Consider the following 18,391-nt stretch of genomic DNA (forward strand, 5'->3'; position numbering starts at 1 on the left):
GAGATAGCTATTGAAAATGATTCCACATTTCGTCCTCTATGAAATGATAAAGTTAGGTTAGTCAGAAGTTAATGAGAACTGTATTAATTTTGTGTTTGAAAATATTAGATAACTTTAAAACCATAAATTCATTAAATAAATTAAATAAAATATCTACAATATTACTATATATATAATACTAGATTTATGTTAATCAAGTAAAGTTTAAAGTTCATTTTCCTAACAATGACCAAATCGGAGTTATCTAGTTGTAGTATTGAGTTGGCGATATAATATATCTATATATAGTATATAGATTCGGAGGATGCCCTCTTTGGCGCCATCTATTGGCGAGTATGTGAATTTTGACTATGTGATTCCCAGAACCCAAAAAAAGTATTCATAATAAAATTATAAAAAACAAAATTGTGGTAAAAAAGTAAATAAGAGTCGATATTATTGACATTATGAATAACAACATAAATTTCATCATCATCATCAGCCTGAGTCTATCCACTGCTGGATGAAGGCCTTTTCAAGCTGCTTCCACTTCGCTCGGTCTTGTGCGTTGCCACGTACTTCCGCAGAATTTTATCATTTCATCGATCTAGCGGCCTCTAGGTCTACCTTGCGGACGTTTTGTATCTCTTGGATACCACCGGATGACTAAATTTGTCCAACGATTATCTCTTCTTCGAGCTATGCCCGGCCAATGTCCAGCCCATCTCCATTTGAGGCTTTTAATGAACTCTATTACATCGCAAACCCTTTTCTGCTTCCTTATCCACTCATTCCTCTTTTTGTCCTTTCGCGTTATGCCCAATATGCACTTCTCCATACCGCGTTGTGCTACTCTAAGTTTCTGGATCTTTCTTTTATTTAGTGTCCATGTTTCACAAGCATATGTAATTATGCATCTGTAAATTTATGGGGGCACAATTATGTAATAATAATAATCGTAACGCACTCCGACCATTGATAGTAATTAATTGTCAGCACTTCATGTCTGATTGGTGGCTTTATTAATTTCCTGTGTGTAGCCCAGGAGATGTATCTTCCATACAGCGATCATGACCACTTAATACATCAGAAATACCCAGTTATGATAATAATTAATAGATGACAGTACGGTACAAGGCCAGTTCAATGACCAATCAGAGCTCACCATGGCCCAGCCAATCAACACTCGAGCTGCGAGATTATTTTGTCACTGATATCATGTCATTATTTTCAAATTTCATGTTAATTCTACATGATATTTTTAAAACAAAAGCAATCGTTCATTATTTTTCGAGTTGACATTGATGTAAATAAAATAAAATATAAAGTGTCAGAATAATATTATATTCGGCGTTTTTAAACCATACTGATAAAAAGGTTTTGCAATTCGTACAGCTGATAATAAAATAAATGTATGGGTAAGTCTACTTTTATTATAAGTATTATGTTTATATACGCTTGTATGTCCCTTGAATATTCTATGCAGCATGGTATCGAATTAATGATAGTACGTATTGTAATTTTAACATTTGCAAATCTACTAACGCAAGCATAAATATAACGAAGTTTACGTTTTAGTAAATTACATATAAAACGTCTATACTTACACACAAAAGTGAAAGTGGCGGCCATTGTTATGTTATTTTTTGACATCAAGTTGTCTATGTTTTATCCTTTTTATTTATATCAAATCGAGCTTCAATATTGGAACCATACCTAAATGAGATTTCATATAAATAAAAAGGATTAGAAGTTATACACATATTATGTCTTCTTATAAAAATCGATGTTTTTTTAAAATAAATATAAAAAATATTAAAACTATGACTTAGTCAAAAACTAAACTTTAATAATAAATATCACCATAAAATATATGTAATAATAAGATGGGGTCCTTTGACAAATTCACATTTTTTACAATTGTCTGTTTATCTTTGACTCAAATTGGAAGTTTCGTATTTTTCCGCTAGGTGCCTCTGGGAGGTAGAGGTACCGCCTTACGAAAGGAACTGGTCTGTGAGCACGTATATATTATTTTTAAAGCAATATATGTATTACGGCAACAAATATAATATTGTTATAGACATTATATTATGCAGTGGTTGGTTAGCTTTATTTGTTGTACCCAGGAAGAGATAACGTAGAGAAAAAATCACTGTCACCTAACTCATGCGTCATAATAAAAAAAATCATAAAACCTCAGATATTATGTATTTCATAGATGTCGCTGATATCCACCATTTATGAGGATTTCCCTACCCGTTCTTTCTTGACAGCAAAAAATGTTTCACTATCATAATATAAATGTTCACGAAATTTCCTTTTCATACAAGCAATACTCTCAAGTGGGTATGATAAAAGCGCGGAGATGTGGTGGCCGGATGCACAAGTAAAATATTAAAAGCGATTTTCTTTTATTTCCCAGCTTTTTGTGTAATGGAAAAAGCTGCGCGGGAAACCGCTGAAAAACGCTTTTTGTTTTGCAGCCTTTCACGAAGGCATTTTTACATGAGGATATTTCCCACATTTTCAATAACTGACCGAGTGGGGGTGCATAGCATTGCGGCCAGACGATGGTGATGTATTTTCCCAGAAAAAATGGTAACGTAGTATTTATTATTCACAAAACTTTTAAATATTTCGTTAGGTACGTATTTTTTTTATTGAAAGAAAAGAATTTTAAATACACTACCAAGTAATATATTGTGGTTCTATATAAGCACGTGTTATTTTTAAATGGTCACGTTTACATGAGGCATGAAATGGTAGTGCATAGATAGGACTTTGTATTGGATGTATGCATATCGCACAGTAAGGAACACGTGGAAATATTCACGTACCTACTTGATAGTTGCGTCCGACCCACCATTCTAAATGTAGTCGTGGGTGAGGCGCGCAATCAGTGTTTGTTGTCATAAAGTGCATATATCTATAGAAAAAGAAAGAGCAGTCACAAGTGGACTATGGGTCTGAAACAATTGGTGTTATTGTCTAAAAAATAAACAATTTGTAGACATATCCATATTAATATATATACCTACATTATATATTGTAACAGAGTAACAAAAGTATTCGCTTATGAAGCCAAGAATCGCAGATTAGAATCCTGGCTCTTGCCAATGAAATCCGGTTATTTTTTCAATATTTATCAATAGGACCCTATTAGTAAGTCGACTGGCTAATAATATTTTTCTTAAAAAATCTGTTAATATAATAATGGTGGTATACAACCTATTTGAAAGATGGGCTGATTTATTCATTTTATAATTTATGACGAGCCGCAGTGGGTAAAAGTGTTAAAAGGTAAAATCAAAATAATGATATAGGTATACACGAGGCATAAATTTTAATATTGTAAATTGAATAGTTACATATCAGCTACTCCAATCACTCTTCACTCTGCATACATACATAATATGTATTTGAATGATAGGACATAGTATATAGGAAATTAAAATTTTGTCGTATTCAATGAAAAATTTAATTATGAAGTACTTGTTATTTTGGGCCACATTCAGCCTACGGGCTGCGGGTTAAATTAATGTGGCTATATACGGGTAATATTAATGTATTGTATTCCTCAGTTAATTATCCACCGAAAGATCATATGTTGACGACTCATTTAGTGTTTGAAGAACTTTCATCTTACTTTTATCTTACTATCAAAAGTATAAATATAAATAAAATATAAATAACTTAGCTGAAGTTAGTATTTGTAATAACCGGTAACGTATCATAAGATTTTCAAAATACATAATTTTAGCGTTTCATTCCAAAAATATAATTATGCTTTCCAATTTTATTTCTTTTTCAGATAATGAAAATGATTTCCAAAATCCGATCTGTTCGCATTTTAACTACTTTTACCAAATGAGACGTCCACCGGGATATTTTTCATGCTAGTGGTTGAGATTTTAAAAGGTTTTACACTTATTTCGCATGCCCTTGTGATATAGAAGATTCACTTTTTTTTTTCTCTTTTCAGTTGGAGTATACGGACACCACGAGGCACTTTCAAGAATCTCTGACACTTGCCAATTTTCTTGAATCTTCCCAGCTCATACTAGTATCCCATAGGTCCACTGACTTCTTCTTCTTACTGGTACTACAATCCTGTGTGGGACTTGGCCGACTCAGCTTCCATCTAGGTCTGTCTAAATCCGCGTTCCTTTAGTTCAGGATACCCAAGTTGAATGTTGCTTCAGCAGTTCTCATTCAGATAAAGAGCACTCTTTACAAAGTGCTACTGCCATTACGTACACCCCTAAATATTTAAAGATATCGATACTCTCTAACAAAATCATAATAATTACATTTTAATATTAAATTAACTAATTAATCTAGCCATAGAACAGTACGTCGAATAATTTAGACAGAAGTGAAATATGTTGAACAAAGAACAACAAATTCAAATCCAAACCAAAATATTCAAATTTTATCTTAATTTATAGTGAAAATTCAAATTTGAAATGGAACAAACACACAAATATCCATTTTACAATAATATGTCTTATGCTGTTAGCTGTTGAGACAGTATAAAATAAATAACCATATTCCTTCAAAACAAGTTGAGAAATTTTGTGAACATTGGTGTGATAAAAGAAAATAAAAAGAAATACATTATTCACCCAAACGTTAAGAAGTGAAGTATGACACGATCAAGTATATCAAGTATTTTCGTATTTATCTGAAGTATGAACTCGCTGAGGTTTGTCTATCCCCTGATATAACATAACATATCGTATCGATATATTATTTGAGACGCTAAGAAAACCGAGTTGAATTATCGGAAATGGTACGAAGCGAAGGAGTTTGGCGCACCCATTCACATCGCAGACTTAATCAGCTGTCACTAATCTAATTGAGGGAAGCTTCACAAGAGTTCCAAGAAAATCAAAGATATCTCGTTCAGGTTACATCGATACCAAGAGACAGACGGATTCTGTTTAAATAGCACAAACTTTATTGCATTTATTTTATTTCATAAAGCTTTTATGTCTCTATCAGAATATTTGCACAATATTATCATAAAATTGCACCGTTTTAAATATTGTGTTTTCATGATAATTTATTAAATGAATTTATCTTTTACTTGTCCTATATATAAGTATAAATATTTTAAGTACATTTTGTTCAGTTTTTCACATTTTATCAAGTATTATTTAAAACCTTCTTTACCTTGGTTTCTCTATTGGAACAAAGGTACTAGTTGTAATTTTGATCATTATTTTAGAGATGGACAAGACTAAAACTTAATGCTTTAGAGCGGAATGCAGAAACATTTGCCATAACTAAAATTTCCTTAGCAGAAAACACTATGCAGAAACATTGTCCTTAGTTAAGATCATTTCTATTGAAAATAATACCATATTTAAAAATTCTCGTTAGGTAAATTAGGTAAATTATTTTATAATTGTTAAACCATGACAAAAATATGACAACTGCATTTTATAAATGCAATAACTATAAATACATATCAATATTTAATTATAATATTCTTATGTTTCCGTTATAAGTCATTATACGTGATTCCACAGGCACCGCAAGATATTTTTTTAACATGGTAACACTAGCGTCAAGTGTCATTCTTCACCTGGCATTTTGTATTTCTGCGGGTTTGGCGTATAAAAGTAAAATAATATTCTGCAAGTACATGCCAAACGAATTAACACTATCAATATCCATATTGAGATACATTGTTAATTGAATTTGAGTGTATGGACTGTGTTATAGACATGCGAATTTATTTTGACAGCAGCTGTCAGTGGTAAATGGTAATACAGAAGGGGGCGTGTTCATAACAAAAGTAGTCTATGGTTAAGGATTCCTTAACTTTATACTCAGGATTGTCTGTAGTTAAGTCATGCTTTTCGGTGACTTATCCTTAGGAACGAAATCTTAGATTGTGCATGCTACTCTTAGTAGTTATTATTGATACAGTTTATTATGTGACCGAAGTACTAGTCGTATTAAATCTGTTGACAAAAAGAATTACTTATTTATTAATTGAGGAATATAAGTATTTGTTGGAATTGCATTTTACAAAATGATAACATAATATTATATTAAATTATAAAGATTCTTTTTTAGTCGATAGCTTTTATTTTTTGTAATACCATTATCAAGAGTAGATATTCCGGTAGTTTTGATCATTATCAACCGAAATAGTTATTTTTTTATACAAGTATAATGTTGACATCGATGTAACCTGATGTTAAATATAAAAATATGGTGTCACAGAAATGTTTGGTATTTATAACTTACTTTTCAGTTGTTAGTACTAGATAGTCGATTAAGACTAGATTCATTAGTACCAAATTAATGAGTACTTAACGCAATGGGTGAGTATATAAAGCCAAAGAGATAATGTGCTCAAAGTTTTGGGTACATATACATAATATATGTCCGTTAATACTTTAGGCCGTCAGGGATTCAAATGCTCCTATTAAGTGCTAGAATAAGTCATTTAAAATTTATTTACTCATGGTTATATCAATATAGACTATAGAGCATGATAGTTATATAAATCTATCTCAATGCATTCAAGTATTTATAGGTTGATATCACGAAGCTTTCAGAGCATTGCGACGTCAGATACTGCGTCGGTCGCGGAAAGCGGAAAAGCTCCCGGCGTCCAACAATATGCGCCTATTTGAATGTGGAAAAGTCGTGCAAGCCAGCGCTACAAGCCATCGGTGAGTTCGCTTTTTGTCAAGCCTTCCGGGAGACAAATCACGGAACTTGCATTGTTTAGGACGTTTAGGCGATGTACACATGCATTATGCTGGGAGTTAATGAAAAAAAGTAGGGTGAGTTGGGCAAGTCATTTGTGTAAGATGGAAGACACACAATCACCCAAGAGGCTCCACTTCTTTTTTTTTGACTCTGTAATAAGAGATACAGCATCCTAAGGCTAATGTTGCATAAGGAGCTTGCGTCATATAAAGAGGAGTAGCGAAGATTTAAAAATGAATAGATTTTACATACATAATTCTAAAAACACACAGGAATCGAACCTGCGTCTCTGGGCGAAATTTGGAGAGCACTTATTATAGTTAAAATTTGTCGCAATTAAGCATGGCAGTTGTAGTATAGTGGTAATGCACAGGGCACGATACACAAGAGACGCAGGTTCGATCCTGCCGGGTGTCTTACTTTTTTCAAAAAAGATTTTTCAGAATTATGTTTGTTCAATAATTAGAATGGTACATTCTTAAAATCTTGTGGATTATTTATTGAATAAAAGAAATAGTTAATTAGAATAGATTTTATTCGAATTCATTTGATTTCCAATAGTATGGTGTTGTTCATCCATTTGTTTTGTAATAATTGACGACTAAATTGTACCAAATATTTTATATGTATATACGGATATATTCTAGTTAAGTTTAGCTGAAAGTTGTTTTATATTGTTTTCAAATAGGTATGATTTATTGATTAATTATAACGTACATACTCGTAGGACTCGAATATTGTCGAATGATTTTCTTTATCTAAATTTTAAAAGATGGTTCTCACCAACAAAGTTTACCATCACAATGTAAAAAAAAATTATAAGCTGTATTGCTGGTAACCCAAAAATAGCGCAGCTGTATAGAACTTTGCCCTATTTAATTTTAAAAGCCACGTGTTGCTAACATTTGAACGAGGTTTAACCTTCATCCACAGAGTGGCGCTAAAACAAAGCCTCCATAATCTCCGGGAGGCATTTAACAAAGCTCGCGGCAAGTTTAAACTGTCCTGCGTAATCCGACATTAGGGACGGTTAAGTTTTTTGCCCATTGATCCGTCACAGATGAGATTATCTCGGTCTGAAACTGTCACTCTGATCGCGCCGAAACTTTGCGCCGGAAAACTTAAATTACTTACAACGCGTCAAAAGCAAAATACAACCTTCGTCGTTGCCGTAAAGCAGGAGTTACCAACTGGATTTTCATCAGAAGCACATATATTATATAATCAAGCATAGACAAGCAGCAATACTCGCTAAAAACTGCCAACATGCGCGCGCACGTACACTTTTAAGGGAGGTCGTAGGGAAAAGATCGCAAAGATCGCAAGAAATTGATTGCGCACATAAGGGCATATCAATTATGTTAAAAATCTTAGTAATATTATTGTGAATTGAACAGTAAATTTGAGCCCCTTTCAGTATAAGTAGTGTCACCTGTGTCTAATCTTCGTTTTGAGATAATAGCATTTGAGCACGATACACCAGTTCAAAGATACAATTAATATGCACCGCATTCACAAGTTTATTATTTCTCCTGCCAATGTTGTCGAAATGAAATATTGCTTTATAGCGCCTATACACGTGCATGGATTTGCTGGCAGCAGTAGTGAGTATTTTTAACTATCGTAACAATAACTGTTTACACTTAAAAGTGCTGAATGTCACTCCAATCTCATTCTTCAAGAGCAAACGACACGCGATGTTATCATTTTATGGTACTATTTGACAGGTAGTGAAAATCGGTCAACCTGAAAATTCGTTCGTAGTGTGTTTTTTTGCCGGCAGGTTCGCCATTATCATTCTACTATGCAGGCGCAGATCAAAAAAATCCTACTGTTGCATGAAAATTCAGAAGCTTCCAAACTTTTTTGATTCATGCATGCAATCTTGCCAACTGCTGGATAATACATCCATACATTTTCCTGTTATGGCCGCGATAATACTTACTGTCAACAGTAAATCCATGCACGTCTAAACGGGGTATTATGCTAGTATATTTATGGCACGTCATTTTAACAAATTTATCAAAAGTGACCAGTTTTATCATAATAATAAACCTCATTTTTTCGGATAACGTCTCAACTTGTAGACATTATTTTTCAGTATGAAAAAAGACGAATGACCGCTGCTACAGAGTTTTTGTGTATCTATCTATGCCATCTCAATTTTGTCTTGTTTCTTCTCTCTCTTTCGTTTTACGCGATAATATTTTACAGAAAACATTTTTTTTGTACACGTACACGTGCAATATAAAATTAGTATATTGGAGAATGTGGTGCATTTATTGTTTTTGCAATATTAAACTTCAATAATTGTATATCTACAAGGTTTAAAACGATGTCAGCAGTATACCTATCATTTTTTAAAACAACAATTTTAGTTTAATATATTGGGTAATTTTGTTGATCAATATCGTTGTTAACATACGGATTTTTAATGTATGGAAGAGCACTTGTCAGAATAACGTAAGCGTAAACGTAACTCTGTTCAACCAAATCACTTCGGATGTTGACATATTCCACCTGCGTGAGTATTTATAGACGGGCATTGTTTTATAAATTCTTAAAATGGGATCTGCTGGATTCTCATTCGGTATACTTTCTTGTATCTAATTAATATTTTTTGTATTTACACTTTTCTACTGTTTAATGCTCTCCTATTTCTTTTTTAAAATGGAACATGTTTTATTCATGATCTCTTATGCAAAAGCGTTACGAAAAATAGACGTATAATAACTATAGACGCGCAGCCCGCCCGCGGCCCGCGCCCCGCCCTGATTACTTACGCGTCCCGATTATTTTCATTCTAAGTTCAGTAGCCTACATTCTGTACGACGTATTGTTTTCTGTTATTATTACTTCTTTAGTTTTATTATTGTAATTACATAATTTTCAAAAATGTAAAATTGCTTGAATCCTTTGGATTCGGTTACATTGACAAATATATTTTCTTTCGAATTTGGACAACCAGCATTCAGAGAATTGGTAGGCAAAGCATGTTCCATGTTTAATAATTTTAGCCGTCAGGGTTTAAGTAACCATCATCTGAGGTACCCAGGGGAGCGGAGCTCCCCCGCGAAGCGCAATCATCAGAATCAAAATTATCAGAATTTATACGGAAGGAAAAAGAAAAAAAAGTCTTATTTGATAGATACATTATAAAACGAAAACAATCCACGTATTTAACTAATTAGTTGTTAATTAATGATAAAATTAGTATAAAATTTATTAATACATCTTAGTATTATAAATACATAGTACCTAGAGGTACTTAATTTTTTCGTTTTTCAGTATTAATAGCAGATTTGTGCCAATTGTTTTGAGCCCCTGACGTTAAGCCTTTACATACACATATGAGATACAGCATTTTTATTTATGACATATTAAAGCTGGGGAAAAATACCACAACACATCCAGTAAAACATTACAATCGTTACATAATATTATGTAATGATTGTATATTATACGTTGGTGTTGCTAACTTTAATGAAAAACAGATTAACTTTTATTGGAACTGATGGTGGAATTTTTGATAATTAGCTATTATTTGAAATAAAATAGACATTTTCTAAATATTATTAGACCCGATAAATAATAGGATATAGACCCCTTAATAATATCAATACCTCCTATGTTAAAAGTCGTAACTGCGTTTTTGGCTATTTTGACTTAATTGCCTTAATTAAATAATTTTAAAGATAATAAAACTATTATATCGAAAAAAAAACAAAATTTAATCATTATTTTATAAGCATAACCGAAAAAATACGATTCCAGCAGTAAAATTAACTTTGTGGTGTCATTCAAGTTTATTAAAATCGTACTACTGAAAATGACTCCACGATGGCCGCGCGGCGGGTCTAGGACGATTTGGCACCGCAAACTGGCCTCTCGGCCAATCGGCGGAGGCCAGTTTGCGGTGCCAAATCGTCCCATTCCCCCGCGCGGCTTAAGCGTCGTCCTATAACGCCGTGGGTCCCATGTTCAAATCCTGGATCTGTCAACTACATATATTGTTTTTCAATTTGTGTTTAGAGTCAGAATATGGACGTAATAGATTGAGCAAGTGGCTAACATGCATTTCTCGTAAAAACAGAAATTTGTTAATACAAACCTCTGTGGAGGCCCATATTAGGATTGGATATGGTAAAAAAAATACTTTAAAGTTACCATTTTGCAGTACTGACCTTATATGTAAGAGGTGTTGATATAATCTTGGATATAGAAAATAAGTACATGTGATAATAAAATAATCGTTTTAAATAATTATTTGTCGACTACAATGTGCTTTTTGGAAACCAAAACTGGTTTTCCAAGTTTTAATTTTACAGAGTTATGATTTCTTTCATGTAACCTAAACATATTATATAGAGGTACAGGAATAAACCTAAAATAAAGATGTCATACACATAAATAATATAAGTGCAATACGACTAAAAGCTGTAATAGTAAGTATATACATACACGAAAACCACTATGTCCTATTAAACAGTTATGAATGCAAAAATGTGGCGTACTCATGAAATGAACCTGTTTTCTCACTGAAATGTCTTTTAAGAATAAGGAAGGCGAACTGCAATCCTGTATTATTATACAGTACATAGCAACCGTAGAAGACAGACAAAAGGCTATCATTTTTATCTAGGGTAAGTAGCTTCCAGCATTTTAATGGATTTTACAATTCCTATTGAACTAATTAAAATATATAGGTTTAAATAATTTAACTCCATTGGAATGTGTATTCACGGAGAACGGTCCATAATTTTTGCTTTGATTAGTTTGATTCCAAAATGGTGTCTTCTTCTTATTGTGTCATGCCCTAGCGGAGGTTGGACCCCATCAAGGCGATCTTAGATTTGTTGTCTGCTACCCAGAACAGTTCAGTGGAGCTGCACTTGTACCAATCACGGACAAGTACAAGTATCAATTACGTGATGTTTTTCTATATAGCCTATTTTAACACACATTTTACGATGGGGCATATTATATGCTCAGTTTAGGTGAAAATATCGTATATTTATTTTTATATTTAACACTATAACATGCCACGAGGCCCAATTTCAATACTGTGGTAGTCTATCAGACACAGAAATAGTCAGACTGCAGAAAATCACAAAGATATTTTGTTACCGTGTCGGGAATCGAAACCGGAATTTCCGTATAAGAAGTTAGTGCCTAATAGATTAATCGTTTTAAATATTAAATAACTGAACTGATTATGAAATTATTGAAAATATTCCCTAAGATTAAAAGATATATAGGTATTTAAATTAGAATTAAAACTTGAAAAAAATAAAAGTAAGTACTCATGTTAATGTAAAAAAACAGTCTTTTTATGTTTTACTTTTTCTCTAACAAATAATACAAAAGAAATTGCACAAAATACACAAAAGTCTTTCATACAAAAAGAATATCAAGATTTGTTTAGTTTTGACAGAAATCTTTTCTATATTTTCACAGAGCTCTTTCTACTTTTCGAGGTTGGAAAAATCACCTCACCTCTTTCTGGATGGAAAGCTTACTCGGGCAAACATTTTCTTCTTGGGCCGGAGAGGTTCTTAAGTAGAACACGACTGCGAGCTGGGAAAAATCTTTTTGTAAACTGTTTTTCCTCAAAAGAGGTTTTTCGCTTATGTTTGCAATGCAATATGGGAATAAGTTATGAAACTGAAATGCTCTTTTTAGTTTTCTTTTATTATTGCAGCTGTAATGCTATGCGTGATATTATTTTGAATACACAAATAATTCAAGAATGTTCAAGGCTCCACCGTTAAGCGCTTACTTATTATACTATATAATTTAATTTTGTAATATTTTTTTGTAGTTGCTATTATTTGTGTTATATTTAAGTTTTTAAAATTTTAATACCATCATAAATTAGTGGATTATCGTTTCGTAAGTATCCATTTGGAAACCAACGTTGTCCAATACGTAATCAACAGATTTCTCTGATTCGATCCCTAGTACGATCAAAATAGTACATTCATGTGTTTTTACTCACACTAATGTGTCTGTGATTATTTTAATACTATTCCTATACTGTCATTTATAAAACTATAGCCAGTGGTCAGTTTTAGTGTTAAATACGTTAATTAATAGAAATATAAAATCTTTCATACCACTTATTTAAGCCAAGTGATCTACACGTTTTTTAATATTTATTTTTAATTTGAGATTTTAAAATGTTTGAATAAAAATATGTGTACATAATAATTATTCAATCAATTACTAGAATGATTGATATTTAAAGATTGTATGATTAAATGACGACATGCCGTTGACTTGAAATACCTATAAAATTAAAATATTTGCATTATTATATACAATACAATTAGTATAAAACCAGTTCATAAAAAAAATATTTTTTAAAAAAAAATGAATGTATTTGATATATTTTTATAGAATGTAGTTAAATTGAAATCGATAAACAATATATTTGCATAATATTTAAATCTCGAATATCTGAGGAAATGTTTTCATCAACGGAGGATTCTTCTGCTACGGAATATTATATTATGAAGATGATAATATTATAACGAAATTGTTTCTCCTGTCCGCCGCTAGAAAACCTCATAGCTGTTAAGTGAGTTTATCTCAGTGAAGCAACACCTTTTTATTTAATGAATTTTAGTTATGATTTAATAGGAAAGCATACTATATCTATTGATTTACTATATAATGTACTAAAAGCCCTAACGGCGGAGCAATCAAATTAAAATTACTAATAATTTCTTATTTAAAATAGCCTACTATGGTTATATCAAATGGACCAAGTCAGAATTGACAGTAATTACAAATAGTTTTTCATAGTTACAGTATGTTCGTATTATTTTAGCTTTGTTTTTTCCATATTCCATGCTTCTCTCTCCTATGGGGACTTTTTTTTTTAAATTAACTCTCAGTAAACTCAGTCTGAACACACTTCAGTGGGTAAAAAACTGCGTATGCTTCACATATAAATGCAGGGACACGTGAAATGTTCGAAAAAAACCGAGTGTGGTGCAAGGCGGGCTGGTAAGGGGGAAACTATTAGGTAGTATTTAAAAATGATTAAAACATACAGTTTTAAAAAACATACCAAAAAGTTAAATTATCACTGTGAAAGTTATGTGAATATATTTATTTTACGATATAAATGGTTGTTAAATATTCACTAAAATTCCATGCTCTGAATTCAAACAGGTATGAATAATCAATTCAAAAGTCAAATTTGAGTTTTGATTCACACGTACGTGACGTAGATTATTCCTTCTTTTTTGTAGGTAATCGTGTGTCCTTAATTTATAAAAATAACGCAAATTCTAAAAAAAAATACCAGTAAATTATCAGCTTGATATTGCTGAGATGACACATAATAATACTAGTTAATTTGAGAATATAATATTATCAGCCAAAGTATAAAAATATTTGTTTACTAAAATGTAGTAAATAAGACATATTGATATAATATTCAGTCTCCCTATATACCCATACAATATAATGACGTTATGATACGAGTATTTTTTTGAATTGTGTGTAAAACATAGCTGCGAATCATATTGTCATCTTAGTTCTACTTTGTTGTAAGTGTGATTTATTAGTTTTAAAATAACCAATAAGTATATAAATTGATGTAGATAACGTGATGTAAAAAAAAAATGACACTTAGGCACCCGTCCAGGGTGGACGCGTTCGGCGGAGCGTTGAGCGGAGTGAGCAACTCAAACGTATAACCAAAAAGACATTGTTTACGAACATTTTCACACACGGTTATAAGTTTGAGTTGCGCACGCCGCTCAACGCTCCGCCGAACACGTCCACCCTGAACGGGGCCTTATATAATTTTACTATCTAAAGTGTTAAAGTGATATTCAACTAAACGTTCATAAATAAGGCATACTGAATGATTCAGCATTTATTCAGCATCTTTATTTTTACACGCAATGTTATGATGAGTGTAATTGTTGATCATGTGCGCGAATCATAATATCGTCCCCTAGTTTATATCTTGTTATGAGTGCGATTTATTATTTTGACCTTATCTAGTTTTAAGATTGAATCTGTTGGAATATGTGGCAGAGTAAATTCCAGATAGCACACTCTGAATTTTGTAAGATAAAATATGATAATGCCTGAAGGAAGACCACACACATCTGTGTTAATTGATGGGAGATCAAAAAAGTATGTTATCTCTCTCTTATCTCTTTTAGTTGCGGTCATTCTTAAACCTAACGCTGTTTAGATAGTATTAAGTGGGAGTGATAAATATCGTGTATAATAATATGTTGAAAAGAAAAATCGCAGTAGTAGTTTAAAAAAAAAATGTGTTGTCTACCACAGTTCAATAAATTGTTTTCTTTTGCTGTCACAAATTATTATATTATTATATATAACCTTTCTTATTTCACGTAAAAATTCGAGTGGTTAAAGTTAAACAACGTTATCTACAAAAACTTTTATTTTTATTTTTTAGATAACGCTATTTTACATTCTCGGATACATGATAGTCAAACAACTTTATGTCAATATTTTCTAGTTTATTCTTAAATCATCAGTAAAGTTAAACATTTAACTAAATAAAGTTACCCTTGTTTTCATATTTTTTAAAAACCATACCTATAAATTCACCATAAGCAAGATAAATGTACAATACACAATAAATTATAAAATATGAACATTAGGTTTTAAATAAACATCTCCTTTGTTGAGTTACAAAAAACTAAAAAAAACGTATTTTGGCTCTCCTGTAAAGTTGCACTTTTGTAGATAGTGTTGTTTGACATTAAGCCCTCGAATTAAGACTGCATAATTCAGATTGCATTGGATTTTTTATGGTTACTTAACAATCGATATACTGTTATTTAAAAAGCCTTAAAAATACAAAGCAATTTTACATTTTTTTTAAAAAGATTTTCTTCACTGGTAAAGCATATAAAGATGAGGCGAAGCGAAACGTTTTGGTCCTGTTGTAATTTGAAAATTAAATTTTCGACCCATTTGCTTCGGAGCTGTTTAGCATACTTGAGTGAAACTCTTGCTGCTCGCCGCTTGCCGTTTACTACTCGACACAACTCCACCACCGTTATGCCTACAGTTTGTTTATTCGCGTAGTTAGTTTATACTTTCACTCTGTCCACAAACCATCATAAGATTTTACAAAGTAGATATTGATTACTTACTTAATGAAAATAAAATTGATAAAATAAGACTATAACGAATATGAATTTAAATTCTAATGGATTTCAGTTTTGTACTATTCTATTTGAGTCGCTTTTTGTGACCCCGGTCTCGCCTTTCGTTATTTATTATTAGTTTGTACTTAATATATTATTACACCATTAGTTAACTCCATTAAATTCCTAGTTGCCAATGTTTTCCTAGTATTGACGATTTTACGCCTATTGAATGAATTTGTAGTGTTTAAGTATCTAATGATCTATAATAGATCTATAATTTGTCAAAGTGGGCGATAACGCCCCCTTGTGGGCGCTGGAGGCTTTCAGGAGGGCAGTAGAAGGCTCAAAAAAAGTAGAGGGCGTTAAGAAAATCTAGAGGAGTGACGGCAGACAAATTCTATCTCTAAAAATTAGACGGAATCTAGACACGACACCACTTGAGATGCGATTTGGCTGCAGAAGCGAATCTCTCAACTGTACCCTGGGTTATGGTCGGTTGTTCAACGATTTCTGATAGCATTCCCATCGTCGTATTTGTATGAACGTAAATTTAGTGTTGTAGCAACGTTGATAACTAAAAAGAGAAATCGGTTTCAAGTTACTGAACGCGGCGACTTACGTTTTTAAGTGAATTCGAGCCTGATATTAACAAACTCGTCAAAATGCACCAGGTTCATCCTTCACATTAGATAAGTTTTAAATTCAAAGCCTTCCTTTAATGTTTATAAAAATACTTCTAAATATGAATAAGTATGAGTTTTATTTCCTCTCATTGAAACATTCTTTGATCTCAGAAATAGGATATGTATCTCACCTTATTTATCATACCCATATAATAATGCATGTTTAAAAAGTATATTTGCAATACCTAACTGTTTTTAAGATACGCAACAGATGGAAATGTAAAAAGGTAAGTTAAAAAATATGGGGGCACTAGATTATTTTAAATCTCAAAGTGGGCGGTGGTCCTAATACGTTTGAGAACCTGTGATCTATAAGGTAAGGGGTCAATGAGTACCATAATGATATCAGTTTAAATTGAATAAATATTAAGAATACACATAACTCAGATATATTCCTACTAGATTTTTTTTTTAGTAGGTATTTTCAAACTATGTATATTCAATATAAAGAGTGACATTCTCGTTAAATATCAAAGATAGTTAATTAAATATTAAAACATACCTACATAGAATACAAATAGAAGCGGGGCGATTTTGTTGGGCAGGCCATGTCTCAAGGATAAAGACACCAAATCAACTAAAAAATTTTCAGTAGACAGAAACGGAAAAGAAGGATCGGGAGATTTAGATTCTAGACTGGCGTTATCTCAATAGATGTTTGGGTTGTCACCGCGTGTTTCTCCTCCATTATTCTTATTGTTCAAAGTTTCGAGCTAATTGAAGAGTAAATGTCATGAGATAATATATTGCAGTTAACTGTTAGGTTAGGTTAGGTTAGGTTAGATTAACTGTATCGAAAAAGGGTCTGTTTAGCTGAGAGAAAACGTTGTTAATTTCTAAAAAAATGAACAATAAAACATCTTCAATCGTCAATAATAAAGTATTTATAGCTTTATTATTTTAAAATACATACACATAAAACGATTATCATTCACCACGCTGTTTCCACACCTTTTCATGGGTATACCTAAGAAATAATGTCAAAACTTTAGTTTTGAATAGAGTACTTATAAGTGTGTACAATTATTAGTTGGACTTTAAGATTAAAATATACCTTATTTATCGCGTACTATGCTATTACTAAAAGTGAAATAACTCTCACCGCAATAGCCGATCGACTGACGTTGGACGTACTTGAGTTTTTCTTCCACTCAATGAACATAAAAGTACACTTCAGAGGGCATTATTATTATTCTACGTTTCACCATATAAGCACGTTCTTTTATTTATATCATTATATACTAACACTAAGAAAGATATATATTTTACGCCATGTTAAAGTAGTTAAGTACCTTGAAGGATAAAGTTTCGAAGAAAAACCAATTATGAGTTTATATTATGCAGACGGTATTTGCAAAGAACGACGTCATACAGACAGAGAGACTTTGCGTTGATGTGTCTACGCGAAGCAGTTATGTTCCTGAAAGACGAGACGCGTGCTAAGTAAATCATCACGTACCGTTTTGACGTTGTGTTGGAAGAGCACGTAGCGCAGGTCGGGGGAGCACTGGTAGCCTCGCACGTTCAGCTGCCTCTGTGAACAATACAATGCGTTCGTTACTTCACCTTCGGTTATCATCGTAGACGGTCTAAGCCGTAGATGCCTCTCGTAGAGGTCTACAGTAACAGCGAGGACCAACGTTTCTCATATCGCGGTTCGCATTATTTTTTTTTCCCGTAAAATTTGCATCTTGTCAATAAATATATTCTTTTAACTGTGTTAACTGTTAATTCGCGGTGAAAATATATTTTATTAATAATTTTAATAAAACACAAAAAAAAAGAAGTGGATTTAGTACAAAAAATTGTATTTTGTTAAAATTCATTATTAATACATGTATA

General features: G+C 32.2%; 1 protein-coding gene across 1 annotated transcript in view; it reads right to left on the bottom strand.

Annotated features, from left to right (window-relative positions):
• The window catches only part of LOC147065874 (inactive dipeptidyl peptidase 10), a 97,059-nt gene that overhangs the window by 57,716 nt on the left and 20,952 nt on the right, over positions 1-18,391 (bottom strand). Inside the window, exon 4 of the mRNA XM_085955574.1 lies at positions 18,009-18,083. Within this exon, the coding sequence (XP_085811700.1) occupies positions 18,009-18,083 (75 nt within the window). The remainder of the gene's footprint in view (positions 1-18,008; positions 18,084-18,391) is intronic.

Source organism: Rhyacophila brunnea, unplaced genomic scaffold, assembly GCF_057557595.1.
Source record: "Rhyacophila brunnea isolate RB1 unplaced genomic scaffold, BYU_Rbru_1.0 scaffold_5, whole genome shotgun sequence".
Taxonomy (NCBI): Eukaryota; Metazoa; Arthropoda; class Insecta; order Trichoptera; family Rhyacophilidae; genus Rhyacophila; species Rhyacophila brunnea.